At 38.7% G+C, this 18,948-nt stretch overlaps 2 protein-coding genes across 9 annotated transcripts in view; both read right to left on the bottom strand.

Annotated features, from left to right (window-relative positions):
- Nucleotides 1-275: 275 nt before the first annotated feature.
- Nucleotides 276-16,514, bottom strand: LOC112996488 (uncharacterized). Of its 5 annotated transcripts, none has more exons than XM_026121976.2 (6): nt 11,601-16,514; nt 10,542-10,640; nt 6,991-7,326; nt 5,614-5,739; nt 4,386-4,519; nt 276-1,834 (listed from the first exon to the last, which is right to left on the bottom strand). In XM_026121976.2, the coding sequence occupies exons 2-6, from the start codon at nt 10,603-10,605 to the stop codon at nt 1,781-1,783; spliced, it is 714 nt and encodes a 237-aa protein (XP_025977761.2). In that variant the 5' UTR covers nt 10,606-10,640; nt 11,601-16,514; the 3' UTR covers nt 276-1,780. The 5 variants fall into 5 exon arrangements, with proteins under 5 accessions (XP_025977761.2, XP_025977763.2, XP_064367529.1 ...); XM_026121978.2 differs by having other exon boundaries at nt 10,554-10,640; XM_064511459.1 differs by lacking the exon at nt 11,601-16,514 and having other exon boundaries at nt 10,542-10,869.
- Nucleotides 16,515-17,114: 600 nt separating this feature from the next.
- MAN2B2 (mannosidase alpha class 2B member 2) overlaps nt 17,115-18,948 on the bottom strand; it is a 31,577-nt gene continuing 29,743 nt past the window's right edge. For all 4 annotated transcript variants that reach the window (XM_026121973.2, XM_064511458.1, XM_026121974.2 and 1 more), the window contains 2 exons: nt 18,654-18,771; nt 17,115-17,358 (listed from right to left, as the gene is read on the bottom strand). In XM_026121973.2, coding sequence (XP_025977758.1) covers nt 17,264-17,358; nt 18,654-18,771 — 213 coding nt within the window. In that variant the 3' untranslated portion in view covers nt 17,115-17,263. The remainder of the gene's footprint in view (nt 17,359-18,653; nt 18,772-18,948) is intronic.

The raw sequence follows: 18,948 nt of genomic DNA, 5'->3' as shown, positions 1-18,948 counted from the left end.
TTACAGCTCTGATGCATAACAGAAGGCTTCTTTGATCAGGGACCTGGTATGAAGTTCGCCTCCATTTTACTGATTCAAACTTTCCTGTGTAGGTCCTTCTTACACTATTAGGACAAAGATACCACAGTTGTGGAAATCTTGAGTCATGTTTGTGAGCCTTATTTAAGGATGATGCATGACAGTGTTTTGCCATACAGCAAAGTAAAAAAATCTGTAATAATGAGTTTCAGGACAAAAAGCACCAAGATTTAAAAATGACTGAAATTCAAAAGGAAGAAAAGACAAAATCCTCTTGTTTTATTCAAGTTATACATAAACACCAAGAAATGTAATATTGAAAATTGTGTTTCTCTCGTACCGTGTATATTCACAACGCAGTGATTACAGCATATGTATAGACAGCAGTGTATTCACTGCAGAATGGCATTCAGGGGAGGTTACAGAACAACCCAGGAAACCAGACACACAAACAGTGAGCCAAAGCCGAGCTACAGTAACCTAAGAGGTAGCTTTGTGAACTGTGGTCACTACAGCATAGATGTGCTGGAGAGAGAGAGAGTCATTCTTTACAACCACAGAGATTTCAATATAAACCATTAAGTAGCAAACCAGTCACATATTTAAAATAAGCAAGCTATTTTTTAAGGGCTTTAGGGAAGCTAGTCTGGGTTTACTGCACTGTTCAAATACAAGTTGTGACAAAAACTTAAGAGCAATGAAGCTGTTTCTCCCTGCATGGCTGATGAGATGCTCTAACCTCCAGCTTGGCTCTGAAAGAACTCTAACAGAAGACAAAACAATCCTGGTTACATAAATACATATACATTTCAGATATCTGTTCTTAGAATTCAGTAGTCCTTGGAAAATTGCAATCAGCTTTATTGTCACTACTCTTCATCTCTGATCAGACCTTGGAAGTCAGGTTTTACTTGCATTTTTAGTTTTGATTTATTTCTTCAGTGATGCTCTAGTTTTAGAATGGGCAAAAGTGGAATAAGCGTTAACATCTATGTGCTCCAAGCCTCCCCACAATTAAATGATAATTATATATAATTCTATTATATATAATTTCATTTAAACTGAGTATTTCATTGTCCATAGGAGACTACCTTCTCTGGAAGGCTTTTAATATTGTGAATGAATTAACATCAACAGTCCCTTTCTACAGGAAAGCAATGCCTTTTAGCCTATCACCCTTGCTAAGATGTAGTCAGCACTGATGACTGCTTCAGGAATCAGATTTCATCCTATATGTAGTACCTACCTATTTGGTTGAATGATTGCCATCAAATTTCAGGCAGCCAGTGCTTGGCTGCCTGAAGTAACACTTTTGTTGAAAAATGCTGTTCAATCTAGAAGACTTTCGAAGTATGACAATGTATCTTCTATTAGTTCTGCACTCTGGATGTTGGGGGTAGAGTTGAAGACAGCCTTCTAAAACAACAACCTCCAAATTCAGACTCCTTATGATAAAGTCAATGACAAAACATTCAGAGACTGTTCTGAACCAACATCTGTTCTGGCATATTGTCCCACTGACGCGCTTCTGACAGCAGACTCACGTAATCTATATTTCAGCAACAAATTATGGTATTGTTTTCAGTCTCATAGATCTTTATCCATATTGGTTATTCATGACATGATCCTGTAGTTCTCAGTGTCAAAGCAGATAGTGAATCCTTGTCTCACTTTTGTTCTTGACTCTTCAGCTGCCCTCATTCACGGGATTTGTTCATCTGCTGCGCTGGATACACAGTAGTCACAATGGATTTGCCATCTTTTATCTTGGTTCATTGTAAAAAAGATCGTATGATTCATACAGTGTAGACACAGCCTTAAAAAACAAAGAAAACTCCTGTCAAAATAACTTTTACCAGTGAAGGCTATTTAAAATTAACTTTTGCATAACACACAACAGCTAGCATAGCCTTGAGTGAACAGAAGAGACACTCTGGATTCATCACAGAATCACAGAGTCATTTTAGAGGGAAACCATGCCTCAATATCAGGATCCGAAGGCTTTGCCTTTCTTCATTTAGATTCGGTTCTTGTATTTGTTTAGCTACCAGATGCAAAGTACTCATCTACTATGGCAGTTTACTATTTTTGTTTTAATAAACAAGGATCAGAGCACCTACTGACCAAATGCCAGGAAGGAAGCTGGTAGGTATGGCTACCTAATCTGGATCATGCTTCCACATGTTTTTGTGCAACCGCAGCCCCTTCCTTAAGGGTGTGCTTTTTGTATGCTTCCATGAGGTAGGAAGTCTGAGTTAGAGCTACAGTGGTGCTTAGGTTTGCGCTGGAACCTGCAGAACTTTGCAGTAAAAAACACCACCTTTTCCCATAATCTCCTCACGGAACAACTTCCCCTGCAAGTGGCAGAACCATCTGGGAAACACTCCTTGAGCATCTCAACTCAGGAACCATGGGATGAATCTCCAGACAGGTAGGGGACAAGTGCTATGTAGTAAAAGCACAGTTACACAGGCCAGCATTGCTATGGGGATGTTCACTCTCAGGTTAAGCTAATTTAGATGCTTGGATCTATATGTCGTCACCCGAACTAATTGCTCAGTGTTGTTAGGCCATTGCAGTAGACCAGAGTAAAATCCACGCCTTGATTCAAGTCCTGTGATACAAGATTGTCTTCTCAATCCCAAGAACTAAAAACAGTTAGAATTCATACAATAATTAAATAAAACAAGTTTGTCACTGAGAGTAGCACATTGTTCATATTGTAAAAACAAATTAGAGACCTTAAATAGCCTAGCAGAGGCATACAGAAGCTTGATACTCACTGATCCAGAAACAGTGCCCAAATCTACCTAGAAATGTACAGCAAATTCCCAAGTGACCTAAAAAACTGGTGCAAACTTTTCAGATACTTACTTTTGCACTGGAAGCCACAGCTAGTAACAGAAAAGACCACAATTTGTATTTAAATGATCATGTTCTGCAACATAATTGAAGTGCAATGTATGCAGCTCCAGAAACACCCTAATACTTGCTTGTCACTACTGGCTTAATCAACTGGAATATAGCATATGTGCACATTGTATATGCTTGCTTTACTAATCTACTGGACCTCTTGAAGGATTTATGAGATCCAGTTATGCTTTAACATTTAAAATAAGACTACAAAATCATTCTTTCTACTTTAATAGAATAGCAAAAATGTTTATTACATGAAAGAAAACATTGATCCTATATCATGACAAGAGGTCACCACTGCTAACATCTGTTTAATTATAAAACAACAACAAAAAACCTTTTCTAATGGTATTCACACATCCTCTGGATGATTCTTGTTGTCTAGACAAACCCAGAGCAGTTAGTGGCTAGTAGGGAATTCTTCACTCTGCAACACCTTTGATATTTGCTTGCCTTCTCATTCTCAATCTCATTTCTCTCACATCTTCATCAAATATTAACAAGTAGAAAAGTTATCCATTTATAGCTAGTAATTAGAATATTTTATTAGTATGACTATAGACCATGTCATTCAGGTTTTTTTGTATATTGAAGGGACTACTTTAAAATTTTTCTACTAAAATATTTCCTGTAAAAACAAATTTCTCAGCTCCAGTGGGAATATATATATTATGGAGGACAGATCTTCCCAGCTATATATTTTTACCAAATTATGACTACTGAATGACAAAAGATAGGTATTACTGTTTTATTACATGCATTCTGATATCCTCTCTCACCGTGATTTCAGTACCAATACAGCCAAATCAAGGCAGATTCACTGACAGGAGAATTCAGGAATCTTTATGCTCAGTGCCAGTTCTGACCATGGCAACCACTGTGGCCTTTAGTACTTTGAATTGCCCCTCTGAGCAAATGTGGGGCTTGTCCAAGCCTGCTCAGATAGTTGTTTGCAATGGAAGTTGTACCTACCTTTACTAGAGTTAAATTAGGGCTTCTTTCCCTTTGCTGCTCTACTTTATAATCTAGTTAAAAGATGAAAGCCTGGAGTCTGCTACCTGTTTTCAGTGGCTGCTGTCTGCTGGAATAGCCGACAAGCATACAAATATATGTAAAGCCACATCATTGCCACTGCTGTGTTCTCCTCCACTCCTTTCATCCAGTCTCTGTACTGATGTTCTCCACTTTTTGCTGCTCCCCTTTCCAGGCAGTTCTAGAGTGTCATTAAACATATCAACAGAATCCAATAGTTTCCTAGTACATAAATATCTTTTTTTCTTGTTTAGTGTGTTGACTCTTGTGATAAAACATTTCTTCTACTTCAAATTTTTAGCATGGAGTAGGATGCCATCCTAGGCCTTGTTGTGTATTTTCTGTTCAGTTTGCACTCCCCAGGCCCTCATTTTGGAAGTCTATTTCTCATAGCAAGAGTCGTTTTACAAGTCACTTACCCATTCAGCAGAATTACATGATAAGTTTTCTTCAGCTGCTTCGTTGATGGATTCACTTCTCCCATGAAGTTTGGCTACCTGAAGCATCTGCTCCTCCTGATGTCTTTCTTCTGGCATAAGAAATTGGGCAGAACCTTAATCAGAAATAAGATACAGTCCCTGCTTGCTTGTTGTCCATTTCCAGAGTCATACTGGTACTTTACCAGAGTAAAGAGCTCTATAGAGCTCTGAAATGCAAGGATGAGCGCAGAGCTCTTGTGTGGCTATAGTCTTGCTGACAGGTATTAGGGTGCTATTTAGCTTGCAGATGAAATCAACTACTTTCAGGTTTCAAAACTCTATTTCAGCAATAGAGAGCTGGTCAACAGAATTACAGCCACAAAAAGTGGTCTAGAGAGCTGGTCAGCTCGGCCTTCAGAAGACACTACAACTGGTCGGTTTGTAGCCCTCAAGATCCATGCCTGTATCAACTCTATTGACCAAAATAGGAGCTTAGGCACTTCACTTGTCTAAATCCCAGGGGATTTGTTTTGTTTTGTTTTTAAACCCGCAAGCTGAATTGCATCTCATGTCACACATATCCCTTCTACATCCCTGGCAACTCACAAGCTGAATAAGCTTCACATTGCAACCCTAATAATAGGTTATGTGTCTGGCCCACCACCTGCAGATGCCCAATATTACACTTGTCCCCTACCCTTGCAGCACACTTTTTTCTGATGACAACTTCTGTTCTTCATTACAGGACTTTGCAACAAAAATTAACAGTTAGTTAAAAAGTATTTACAGCTTAAACACAACTTGCAACAAAGTCCCTAAAGCCAGTTCTTCCAGGTGTCATGTTCAACAGGCAATGCTGATAACAGGAACAAGACTATTACACAAAGTTATGTTCTGGCTCCTCACTTTTTTGGTCTGTTAAGAAATGACCAGAATTGATACTCCTTTGATATTCTAGCCAGGCCAAGATCCCTAGTCTTCAAAGTGATCACTCTTAAATGAAAGACAAATAATAAAAGCAAGTGGCTGCAAGAATGGTCACGTTGACCTTGTAATTGCTGCTCTCAAATGACTCAGCTCTAGGTCCCACTAGCAGATCAAGAGCAGGGGAGCAAAAGTTTAATCTTGAAATTCCTCTCAGTGATGCCTTTTAAGTGCACCTGTTTACCCATCCCAAAAGAGATATTTAATTTTGAGAGTGTGTGTAAATGGAAATATTGCCACTTACCAGGAAGTTTGGAGTCCTGTTTCTTTTTGTAGCAAAGATATAAGCTTCCCACTGCCACTAAGAAAGGAATGATGGCCAAAATGGCCATCTCTCTCTTTTCCCGTGAGTCAGCTTCTGCAATTATATCTTTCAAGTAAAGGAATATACTATTTAAGGACACAATAGAAGAACATCATCATAACAGAAAAAGAACAGGAAGCAACTTGAAGAATCAGTCAGTCTATCCACCTACCCAAGTACAGGGTTATCTGTATTTTAGCTATTCCTTATGGATGTCCACCTGATATGAGCAACGAACACTACAATCAATCTGTCCTATAGCTCACTATTCCTGAAATTAGACCCCCTCCCCAAATGTCTAATCTAAATCTTTTCTACTGTACTTTAAGGCTATTACTACTTGACCAAGTGAGAGATCAGATCATTTAACTCATTGAAAAAGATCAGGTTATTTTAACTCTTTAGCAGCCTATTACATCCATTTCCTCTCATTTGGAACAAAATCATTTCATTCATTCTTTGCCACTGATGTTTTCTAAGCCTTTGATCATTCTTGTGCCTCCTTTGGGACTACAAGTTGTCAACAGTTTAAAATATTGTCCAAAACTGGACTTTGGTGGATGAACAGAGAGGTTACTTCCCAAGACTTGACTTTATATATCAGAAGAATATTTGATAAAGATCTAGTCAGAGTTAGTCACCTTTTCTTTCTCTACAGTAGAGAGACAGAAAAGGAGAGGGAGATCATCATCATCAAAAAGTGATGCACAGGATCTTGAGAGCTGCGTAGCAGAAGTAAGGTAAATTGTCCTCTAGGTATGACACATTCTTTCTCTAAAGTTAGGTGAAATGTGTGTCATCCCTATTGCCTAAAAACAACTATGTTTGAAAACTCATTGTACTAATGCTTACCAATGCTGAATTCTGAACTGGGACCTTAATTTTTCCCCCAGGCTAGTAAGATCTGCATATTACTGAACAGAGTAACCATGCGATTGTTTCAGCCGCTCCTTACCACACAGCAGATTCCTTCCTTGTCTCACACCTAGCCTACCGAATCTCTTCTAGGAAGGAAAGGCGTTTGGGTCTTCTGTGAAATACATAGCTGATACACAGATTTTGCACACGCTAACAGTAATGATTCCTCTCAGCAAACCCTTATACAAGAAAACGAACACTTTGCAATGAGGGTATTGAGGCAGAGAGGATAAGTGGATTGCTGCAAAGAGTCATTCAGGTCTTCCTTGCGTTTGTCTCACTCATCCTGAAATCTACAGTGTTGAGGGAAGGCTGCGGGAGAGGGAGGAAATGTATGAAATACAATGTAAAAATTATGATGACAAGTTAAATGGCACGCACATACTATTGCTAACTTACCTTTCTTCCCAACAGTCAGCATCGTTCCACTTCCATATACTCTTTCACAGAAAGGTATTTCAATAATTACCTCACAGTAATAAAGTCCAGTGTTATTTACATTGGCAGCTTCTATCACTAGCACATCCTTGTTTTCACGGGCGACATTGGACATGTAGACAAGGTCCGATGTTACAGTCTTTGTGATGTTCTCTTCATTGACAAGATACCAGCTTACTCTATACCTCTCAATCAAACTGATTTTTTCCCAAATACATGCAATTTCAGTGGAGTCTCCAACTGATAAGTGTACTTTCGTCGGTGTCTGGATGACTGATAAATTCTTTGGACTTGTAGCTAGTGGAGGAATAGAAGTAGCTTTAAAGTGAAAACAGCAGTGAGATGACATTACTACTACAATGTCTACAGTCACAGCATTTAAAATGTTAACACTGTAAAAATCATTCTGACAGTTTTTAAGATTAATTACTACCCACTTCTCCCTCAAGCAACAGCAATTAGCTTGTAGTAAAATAAAACTTCTGTTCTGGCCTGTTAAAGCTCTTCACCATGATTGTTTGTAACATTAACTTTTTCTGTGTAGTTGTTGATACACTTATTTTAAATAAAAAGCTTCTATAACAGAGTTTGAATATATTCTGATTTAAGTTTAAAGCATATTAAACACTTGAATTTCACCTGCCAGATAAGGAATGATTCCCAAAGGGCTCATTCAGAATGAATCGTTGATGCATGATTTATCAAAATGAAAGAAAAACCCACTACAATTTTTGTTACTGTATTAGAGTTCCTGTCCTCCACTGCTTCTAATGAATGACAGAAGTACAAGATTTTGGGGGTGATTTTCTTTAGTATTTTGTTGAAACATTTCTTTTTAAATTGTTGCTGAAGGAGTGGTTTCTGGTGCGTCAAGTCCATCTCATTAGTTTAGTTTGTGTACAATTTTCTATTCAGATCGAAGTTGATTCATCAAGTCTGTTGCCTGGCTTTCATTTAAGGCTGACTCAGACAATATTAGAGGAAATAAAACTTTTTACTCTTTCCTGCTTTGAATCTTCTCATCACTTGCTGTCCATGTGCAAGATGATCTACATGAGATACTGCGCAACTCTGTATAAAATATTTTCTTTAAAAGTGAAATCACTTTGTGTAGAGGTCAGATAACCTTTTTTTATTCTAATGACAGTGACTGTGGTCACAGAAGAGCTCATCCTATAAAATCTATGACCTGACTGCTGAGGCTGTTTCATATGCTGCCTTAAAGAATTAAACAGAACGATTGAGGTTGGAAGGGACGTCTGGAGATCATCTAGCCCAACCCCCGCTGCTCAAGCACGGTCAACTAGAGCACGTTGCACAGGTTTGTGTCCAGATGGTTTTTGAGTGTCTCCAAGGAAAGACACTACACAGCCTCTCTGGGCAACCTGCTCCAGTGCACTGTCACCCTCAGAGTAAAGAAGTTTTTCCTTGTGTTCAGACGGAACTGCCTGTGTTTCAGTTTTTGCCCGTTGCCTCTCATGCTATCGCTGGGCACCACTGAGAAGAGTCTGGCCCCACCTCTCGACACCCTACCTTATGATACTTATACACATTGGCAAGATCCCCCCTCAGCCTTCTCTTCTCCAGGCTGAACAGACCCAGCTCTCTCAGCCTTTCTTCATAGGAGAGATGCTCCAGTCCCCTAATCATCTTAGCAGCCTTTTGTTGGACTCGCTCCAGTAGTTCCATGTCTTTCTTGTACTGGGGAGCCCAGCACTGGACACAGTACTCCAGGTGTGGCCTCACTAGTGCTGAGTAGAGGGGAAGGATCACCTCCTTCAACCTGCTCGCAATGCTCTTCCTAATGCACCCCAGGATACCGTTGGCCTTCTTGGCCACAAGGGCACATTGCTGGCTCATGGTCAGCTTGTCCACCAGGACTCCCAGGTCCTTCTCTGCAGAGCTGCTTTCCAGCAGGTCAGCCCCCAGCCTGTCCTGGTGCATGGAGTTATTCCTCCCTAGGTGCATGACCCTTCACTTGCCTGTGTTGAACTTCATGAGGTTCCTCTCTGCCCATCTCTCCAGCCTGTCAAGGTCCCTCTCGATGGCAGCACAGTCCTCTGGTGTATCAGCCACTCCTCCCACAATTACCATTCCTTTTTTCTTTTCTGGCATTTATGTTATTAAAATGTGAAACTATTCACAATGAGCATAAACTCCACGATTTTCTTCAAATTTTTATCTGTAACTCAGGTCCATTTTAAACCAACATATGAGGGATGCAATGATTTGGCTAAACATTTCTGGTCCCATAAATGGCATAAGGTAAGTTTTATCAGAATTACACAAATCTACTTTTTTTCCTTTGCCCTTAGAAACAACCACCCATTCACCATACCTAAAGGAGCTAGACACCCAGGAGTTAGTCCCCTCCGCAGTTTGGTGCCCAGTACTTGTTTTACCCAGCTTGACTGTTCACAGCTCTACTGTGAAGAATCTAGACCCATCTGAGAGGAACCAGTTGCAAAACTCTCATAGGTATGGATAGGATAAACAATAGCAGCAGCAGAGATTTACGAAATTTTGAAATTCTGTCATGTTCTAGAAGTACATGTTAAAAAGCTTTTTCACTTATATATAGTCTCATTCTAGATAAGAATGCAGTATATTTATTATTGTGAATTTGTGCATAGCATGATAGAGCTAACTTAGCACTTAAATGTAGACTAGAACAGGGTATCTGCCTAAATTAAAGGCAGAGAACAATAAAGACAGAGCATAGGGGTAATAAACAGCAGAAAAATAAGGGAAAGAATATATGTAGTGTGTAAATGACAACCTACAACCTGATCAGGTGACAAAATATTGACTGTTAATTTCAGTTTTTGTGTTATTTTGTCATTTAAAATACAGTTGTGTTACAGGCTGTGCTGCCCTTCCGTCTTGCTGCTTTACTGCCTTTCAAAGAAAAAAGACCAAGATGTAAAGACATTATTTTGTCCTTACTTAATTTCTCCATCTCTCCCATTTCCTATTTTTCTTTGTATCACTGAATGCTCTTCAGTATTTTTGGAACAATTTGTAGTAAAGAAACATAAAACCTTACTGTTTTGTATTTCATGATCCAGAAGAAAGATCTACATGATGTAGAAGAAAGCCTCTTTAACATTTGAAAATTTTACATTCAGCACTAGTCACAATAAATATTCAAGTTTGAGGGTCTAGCAAAATGGCGCTTGGATTAACCTAATATCATTTTGGGTTTCTAAGTAAGATCTGTTCTTCTACACTTTTTCTACAGCAATCCCTTTGTAAAAATACTTTAAAAATAACTTCTGCTTGACCACATGGCACAGTAGATTTCCCCACACACTTTAATTTTGATCTCTGTATTGTGAAAATACAGTTAACATTCTCCCGGACACACACACGCACAGGTTTATTTGAGGTAGATATATTTTGAGAATTAATTCTACCTGTATTAAATCCATTTTTTCCCCCCTTCTTTTTTAATCCAGCTCAAGCATCACAGGTGACTGAACAAAGCAAATAAACAGAACTTACTTACTTACCTAAGGACTTACCTAAGGAGTCAAAACCCATTATCAAAATAACTTGCAGTGTAATTGCGATCATCACTCTAGACGATTAGCACTCACATCAGGGTGTCTCTGTTGAAGATGATCAAAACAACAAATGAAAGCGTGTCAGATTTGTAGCTTAGCTTCCTCTTCCATCTTGTGGTGACGATGACCAAAAAGCTAAATGCAACCCCAATTTTTTCCCTACACTCTGAGATTGCAATCATAGATGCTTCTGTTTCAGAGCCCACATTTCTTCTTTAAACTTCAGTTGTGTCTAACTAGTTATCTTGTAACACTAACAAATTAGCCTTTCTTCTGATATGATTATGCTTTTGATTATGACTATACTTTTCAACACTTTGCAGCTGTCTCATTTCAAAGTTTACCATGCACTTTTTCAGTCCTTTGTCTAAAAGCATTTTATAAAAATGAGACTTCTTCAGCTACTCACTTTACATGCTCCTCCGTGAAGCATCCCTCTTCTATCCAAGCTATCTGATATTTTTATCCAAATCCAAAAAGACAATGATTGTACATAACCTATGTTGATGTCAAGTACTATTCCTATCTTTATTACACATTTCATTGCCATCTTGCTGAAATCTTGCCTAAGTTCTTTCCTGTTGTGAAAAATACTTTTCTACTGTTGCCTTAAGGGTAGCATGGCTCCACTGGCAGGAGCAATGGGGGAAGGCAGAGTCGAGTACCACACTGACAGCCTGCCCAGCATCACCCATTATCAGCTCGGAGACAATCCAGACATCTTACTATTAGCACCACTAGTGCAGTTGCACTAATGCAATACCAGTACGATACCTATTAGCTAAGGCTTGTTTGAGAAGGATTATAAGCATAGGTTAAATCAAATATTCAAGTTCTATTCAAGTATTCTAAAGTTATAACATCAAGCTAAGTATAAGGGGCATCTTGATGAAACTCATTTGCCTCAAATTATTAAAAAACGATTTCTACCAATACAGATAACTGTATGCTGCTTAATGCTCTCTAGTACTGATTTTTGGCTCCAGTCCAGAATCATTTACTTACCTGGCCTGGCTAAGCATGTGGAAGACAAAACATTGCTTCCATTTTCTCCACTTGTTCAGTCTTATTCCCTTGGCAGAAGATCTTTCAAATGCAATGGGAACAGGTCAGATAAAATTGTCCCACAAGCATGCTCCATTGGACAACATCAAAATTGTCATGACAGATGTTAAAAAAAAAAAAATCAAATAGAACATGATGATAATAGGAAATTTGTGACCATGAGCTAGTCCTAGAATGACTTTCAAAGTGAAACAGTTACATTAATGACTTAGTAAGAACTTGTGTTTTCTATAAAATATCCTACTGCTAACACCAGGTACTATTTCATTTGTCAGCAACAAAATCATATGCATCAGTTCACCTGCTCCTCAGTATCTACCTTACAGAAGTAATTTTCAGTGTCGTTTACATCCACAGGTAGAATAAAAACAAGATAGGAGCAAACACCAATCTCACAAAGATTGTGAAAGCTTGACTGCAGGACTTTGCCATAGGCTATCCCCATTTCTGATGGTATTCAGCTGACTTAATTCATTATGACCTTTAGCTAGTCAGGACAAAACAAATCCTTTAAACTGAAGTGAATGAAAGACTATATTAAAGCAAATAATTTATACCAAGGATATTATTCCATTATAGAATACTTGTTAGTATTGACATTCGTAAGGTCTTTGGAACCACTGATTAAAGATGGAGAATAAATGAAGGATGCACATGTGAGCCAAATCTTAAAAAAAAAAAAAAAAAAACTTGATTTAAATATTTAAGTTTATGGATTTAGTGTTGAGTTGAGGCATGCAGCTGGCAACTCCAGCACACAGCATATTTTGTCTAGAGACTAGGTGAAGCTTTTTCAGTAGTGCTGATAGCAGCTTGTATTTACTCTGAAAGATGCTTCAGTTTAACCCAAAGCATCCACTGCTAGAGATGACATGAATTAGCACACGGAAAAAGTGGTTGGGAAAGAGGTTTATTTTTAGCCCAGTTTACTTCACTGCACTGGTTTACAGCACAGCCCCACAAACTCTCATCTTAATAAATTGTAAAATAAGGTGTGAAAATTTCTCAAGCTGGCTTTGCTGCCAGGCAAATTATATGTACATCACATGTAACGACTATATTGTTCAGGAAAGCACCTACAATAGAAAGATCCCTTTTGGTTTTCTTCTGTTTCTTCCATTGATTCTTAATTAACCTTTGAAACTGCATCAACAGTTTTGGATTCTGTAAACCTGCACTTTCACTTACCTACATGTTAGAGACGGTTGCAGAGCCCCTGCTCAGCACAGAGGGGCTCCATCCTCGGAGAGGCAGTGAGAGTTACGGCCGGGCTCTTCTGGATGCTTTGCACAAAACTGTCTCCCAAAGCTTTTCTCCATAGCATTCAGGGAACACCAGCAGGGACATACTGAAAGTACTGAAGTACTAAGTCAAAGGCATTTTTACCAGATTCTTTTTTTTTTTAAAAAAGTGGTTTTTATTCAAACTTGCCTTTTCGGCATCTTTTTCAAATCATAGCAAGTATTGTAGAAAGTTGCAAGAAAGGGTTTGCTTGAAAATGGGGTATTTCACTTTTATTGTGACTAACTCATGAATCTCCTGTCCCCCAACTCAAATACACTATTACCTGGGTTTTTTATCCTGTAACAGACTGTAATTTCTCATTACAATCAGTGCAGTTCTGTTCTTTGTATGGTATATACATTATGAATTTTGTCCAACTATGACCCAAACAAAACAACCAAAACCTCAGTTTGATATTGTCCTCTGACTCCTATTAGCACAGAAATACAAAACATGCAATTTGATTTCTGATAACAAATATTAAAAAAACAACTCCACAGTGCAAACAGACTGACAAAACACATGTGATACTTGTGGATACCACGGTTAATTTTCAAATGCATTTTTAGAGTGCAAGTAATTCTTTTACCTGATCTAGTGATTAAAGAAAAGCGATCTGTAAAAATTTACTTTCAAAACAGCAGCTAACGCATAATTCTTACATAATAGAAAAAATATTAGTCTGTATTTCTGCATTAATACATTTGCCAACAGGACTTTCAAGATAAATGCTATCATGAAAGAAGAACTATTATCTCTAGCTTTAAAGTAGATTTGTACCTTGCTTACCATATCACATTCCAAAAAAATAAGGTTACGGATGAACTTTTCTGAGAAAGCAAGAAACTAACAGAAAAAAAAATTCTCTGGCAAGTGCAAATAACCAACACATCCATTTCACCAAGGTGATGTAATTAGAAGTCTTTGAGATAGAACAGGGCAATGGGAAGGAAAAGCACGTTTGCTGAAAAGGGGCAAAACCCTTCAGCATCTGGAAGCAGCTCCCTTCTACTTTGTAACCGAGGCTTGTGCTGTCCAAGCCCCATCACATACTGAGCAATGCTAAAGCTATCGGAACCTAGCGCCAACAGAAAAAACATTCAAAGGTGTCACTGGGCATGGGAAAAGGAGACTGTAAAATAGGGCTGAGAGCCACTCTTCATCCCCAAACACAAGTAGGTCTCTGCCAGCTCTTGAGGCCACCAGTGCTCCTACCCCTAAAAATTACATGGAAGGAAGAAATGAATAGATTCTACTTCCCAGGCCAAATAAGCTGATCTTCTGCCAGACCCACAAGAGAAGTATCTTGGAAGTTTTGCAACCAGGAACTGTGGATAAAATAAGCTGTTTTCAGAACAGTCTGAACTTCAGACTTCCTATAGCAGTTTCATCCTGACTGCTCTTTACATCCTCTCCTTCCTCACCACCCAACTGCTCTGCTGTCTCCTCCTAGCTCTTCTGGTCTACAACTGCTATTCCCCTCAACTCCAGCCAAAATTAAAAACAAAGTGTATTTACCATAACACAAATAGACTGCTTGTATGCATGACTTTTTCCTCAGCTTATAACATCACACCCACCCTCCTTTCTTTGGGTATCTTACCTGATATACAGTTTGAAGTAGTGCTTAGGTACGGAACGGCCTGATTATCTATGAAGTCCTGACATAGCACTGCAATATTTCTCCTATCTTGATACATATCAGGGAAAAAAAAGGATAATTACTAAAGGATAATTACTCTACAGATATCTGAATGTCTGCAGGCTTCCATTTGCTTGGGCTGAGATTTTCTAGGAAAAAAACAAAAAGTGTGCAATGACATCACCATCTAGCAGGAATGCCATCCTTTTAACAGACGACCTCCCTGGATGCTTCTGGTGCAATATTAGATTTGACTCTGGCAAATTATTCCCTGATGGCAAATTGCATAACTCCATATTATATATGTTTTAAAATCAAAAAGTCTCTGGTTTTTTTTTTACTTCAATTTACAAAAACAAAAACAACCAAAACCCACCCACACACAATTAGATAAACCAGCTGGTAATGAGGTATTCCTGCTTATATTATATTGCAAACAGGAAGTTTTGGCAGAATTCATTCCAACACAGCCTACCAAAAACATATCAACCTGACATCTGCAAAAGCAGTGCAGAGTTAACAGCTGTAGCATCCTATACTGCTCGCAGGCCAGGCACTTCTCAAACAGGTTTGGCCATGGAATTTGCCTACTGAAGATGCAGAATCAATTTTTATAATCTACCAGAATGACTTGCTGTTACCAACATTTATATTAGTGAATACCACCTTGGTCACAAAAATACAAAGTGAAATCATACCACTGTGTAACCTACTCAGCATATCCATTATACAAGATGGGGTATCCAAGCAGGAATGAGAAGAAGTGTTTAAGCAAGGAACATGACTCAGCTGAACACGTTTCATTTTCCAAGTACATGCACAAAATAAAAATAGCTTTCACCGTGCTTTACTGCAGCAATCCCAGTTACGGGGCTATATGCTTCCCCTATGAGCTTAATGTTGCAGGAAAATGTTTTTTGATATACCAGGGCAGGGTAGATGGTGTAACACAAATTATTTACTGCCACGGATAAAAAATAACCAATGCAAAATATGAAATTATCTTTCTTCACCCAATAACTGAAAATGGCAGCTTCTGTGGAGATTTTAATAGATGCAACCAGTTAGTATACACAGACTGTCTACATGGAAAAGCTGACCAGTGCAGCTCTCCCAGCAAAGCTGTTTCGCAATGGCTGTTCTGGAGAGTCCTTTTACTCCATTTTATTTGTTCTTGAATAGCATCTCCACATGGGGGAAATTATTGCTGAGCAGCTGAATTACATCAGAACAATTACCACACTAAAATGTCATTTTTACATGATCTAGATTGGGACTTGTTAAACGATAAGGCACTTATTTTTCTCTTTTAAACCCATATATTTCCTCTTTCAGTTTTATATTGCATTGGCCAGAAATACGGTGTTTTGCACAGTGTTGCACCAAGCACAATTCAGCATTACCACTGCAGTAAAAGTGACAGACCTGACTCATCTGAGCCATGTGCATTTTTATGTGAGTAATTAAAATAACAGAATCACAGAATAGTTGAGGTTGGAAGGGACCTCTGGAGATCATCTAGTCCACCCCCTCTGCTCAAGCGGGGTCACCTAGAGCATGTTGCCCAGGATTGCGTCCAGATGGCTTTTAAGTATCTCCAAAATAGAGAATGTCCAATGACATGTGAACAGAATTAGATTCTACAGCTCCACATTGATTAGAGCTGAACAGAAGAAAGGAAAAATGCAACTTTTCTTTCTAACACCAAAAGGTATTAGGTATTAGAAAAGCTAGCCACGGCCCATGCTTTCTTTAGTTGCTGCTCAATTAGATCTGCTTAGAATTTGCACCTACCACCAGTTTAACCCTAAACACAGTCCTTCATTATTAACTTCTACTTCATGTTAAGGAAGTATTTCCTGCCTGTTCTTTGAGCCTGGCAAGTATGAAAGTTTAAAGTGCTGTACCCATAGCATAAGAATGCTGTATCTGCTTCAAGTTGTGTGATGAGCTAGTCGCTGGCCATGTGGCAATAAACCTTCTTCCATCTACGGCCTAGCTCCAGTTTACCCAAAACAAAAGACTAAGAAGTCAAAGACCAAGAAGGCAAAACAGAGCCAACCAGTTCTGAAGCTTAAAAGAGACACAGTTTAAATGAACTTAACAATGCAAAGAAATACAAACACTACATTCAATTTCAGTATGCAGCAAAGCAGAAACTTTACAGTTGTTGCCCAGAGAACAAAATAGCTCAACAAGGCATACCGCCTTCCACGTAGGAAAGAATGTCATTTGGCAAATTACTACTCTGTGATTTGGAAGTCATCCCCTCTAACAATAAAAGACTCTGAGAAAAGACTCTTGAGACTGCCGTCATTAGAAAGACAATTCAAGACTAGAGGACTAATATGACTTCGTCAGTGCTCCACAGTGAAGCATCATAGAAACAATCACTTTAAAACCATCCACAGCAATCATGAAAGCATTCAATATGTTTGTACTGCAACGGCAAGGTCATTTTTGTATCTTCAAATGTAGCATGTTTCAGAAAAATTGAGTTGTAAAGAATTAACCAAAAATATCCACAATTCAGGCTAAAAGTTTAATCAAATTTGAAGTTTACTCCAAAATGACTGTTCCTTTCATTAACAGCAGTAGAATGTTTTTTTCAGGATCACTCATGTCTTCAAATATTGGAGCCTATTAAATATTCACTCTTGAAATACAATGCCAAACTTCACTGATCTTGAAAGTATACAAAAAAAGTCCTTATCTCCCTTGGGTGAACAGTTACTATACAGTTTTCTGAGGTCTCTCTGCTATTGTAGAATCCTGTAAAACACAAAAAAGTATGTAATTTATTGAAAAAGCATTAGTCAAATGTACATATTCTTCCATCTCAATGTTTTGAACTCATCTATCCCTTAAGCTAGTTTTGAGCAGATTCTTCTTAAAACTACGGAAGCATGGCGCTTAAGATGCACTCATTCACAATACTAAAATATACAACAACCTACTTTTCATGCACTGACTCATGCAGCAAATGTAAGCGACTCCCTGGTCGTACATCTTTTCTTCATCATGAGTAAGTAATAACACAACTGTTCCACAAACTATGAATAGTTTCCTCTCTATTCCATGGCCTTTAAATTACTTGCTTTTATCGATGCTTTTCCTTACCATTCCTGTGCAGCACCATGTTCTGGTTTTAAATGTTACTGAAAAGCTGCTAGAGCGCCTGCACTTAGCTCGGAACTAGGTTAACCTGGAAGGTTAGATGTAATCACCACAATACAAACATGTACCTCAATTACTTTATCCACACTGATGTTACACTCACTCATGTACATTTCTAGGATTTCTGGAGGCATCTCATAGTTCTCAGTGATGTAATACACAAGCTACAATGACCATTTCCAAGAGAATTAGGGGAAGATGCATTCATTATTTTCCAGTGTTTTCCCCCCACCAGACCACAGTTATGCCCATCTCTTTTAAAGCAAGCAGGTTCCTAGATGCAGGTCAGGTAGAGCACTGAACTCCCAGCTAGCCCAGGCCAAAATCTCTAGAAACGTTTCACAAAAAAGGCATATATATGGATGGAAGGGACAGTAAGTACAATGTCCAAGCGAGTAACTGGACTGAGAAATGAAATGAGGTCACCCACAGCATTTGACTTGAGTGTGAGCCTCAACTTGAATCTTATCCACAGAGTCCTTTAAGCTGATTACAGGGGGGATTTTTTAACGCCAGCTGTCCTGTTTTTCTGGATACAGGCTTAAGCTTAGATTAATACAACTCATCAGCAGCTAAAAAAAAAAAAAAATCAATCTGTGTCACAGTGTGAATTCATAGTTTTGCCACTTTTATCTGGACAAAGTTAACTCCAGAAAGATTTCGAGCTTTTTAACACTTCTAGGGAAAGTAAATCATCCAGAGGAATGCAGCAGTGTATTACATGCAGCAAATCTTTTCTAAATGCTACTGCTTGCAGGTCGTGTTAGAGCCCAGGTCTGTCATACAGACCACCACCACATTACTTTTGCAGACATTTCTATATCCTGAACTAGACTATTCATTGATCTTCAACAGTAAACAGCAATATAGACATCACCTTGTTCACCTACCTTTGCTTGGATACTGTGCAGTCTTCCACTTCCACCGCTTCAAAGTGTTTACATCCCAGGTGCCTGTGAGTGATCGCTCTTCCACTAACATCACTGATCCTAATCCCTTCAGCAAAGACTGTGAATAAAACCCAAAAAGCAAGTAATCAAATCAGTTTTTTCAGAGAGGCATAGTGCTACACCCACTGGCCGGGTATGCAGGTAGACCATCTATAGCACTGATCTATTAATCAGAGCAGTAAAGACTTTAGAAGAAGTTCATGCAACACAGAGGCAACTACAGACACACCAGATT

This window comes from Dromaius novaehollandiae, chromosome 4, assembly GCF_036370855.1.
Source record: "Dromaius novaehollandiae isolate bDroNov1 chromosome 4, bDroNov1.hap1, whole genome shotgun sequence".
In the NCBI taxonomy this organism is placed as follows: Eukaryota; Metazoa; Chordata; class Aves; order Casuariiformes; family Dromaiidae; genus Dromaius; species Dromaius novaehollandiae.
This window is presented reverse-complemented; position numbering and strand designations above follow the sequence as displayed.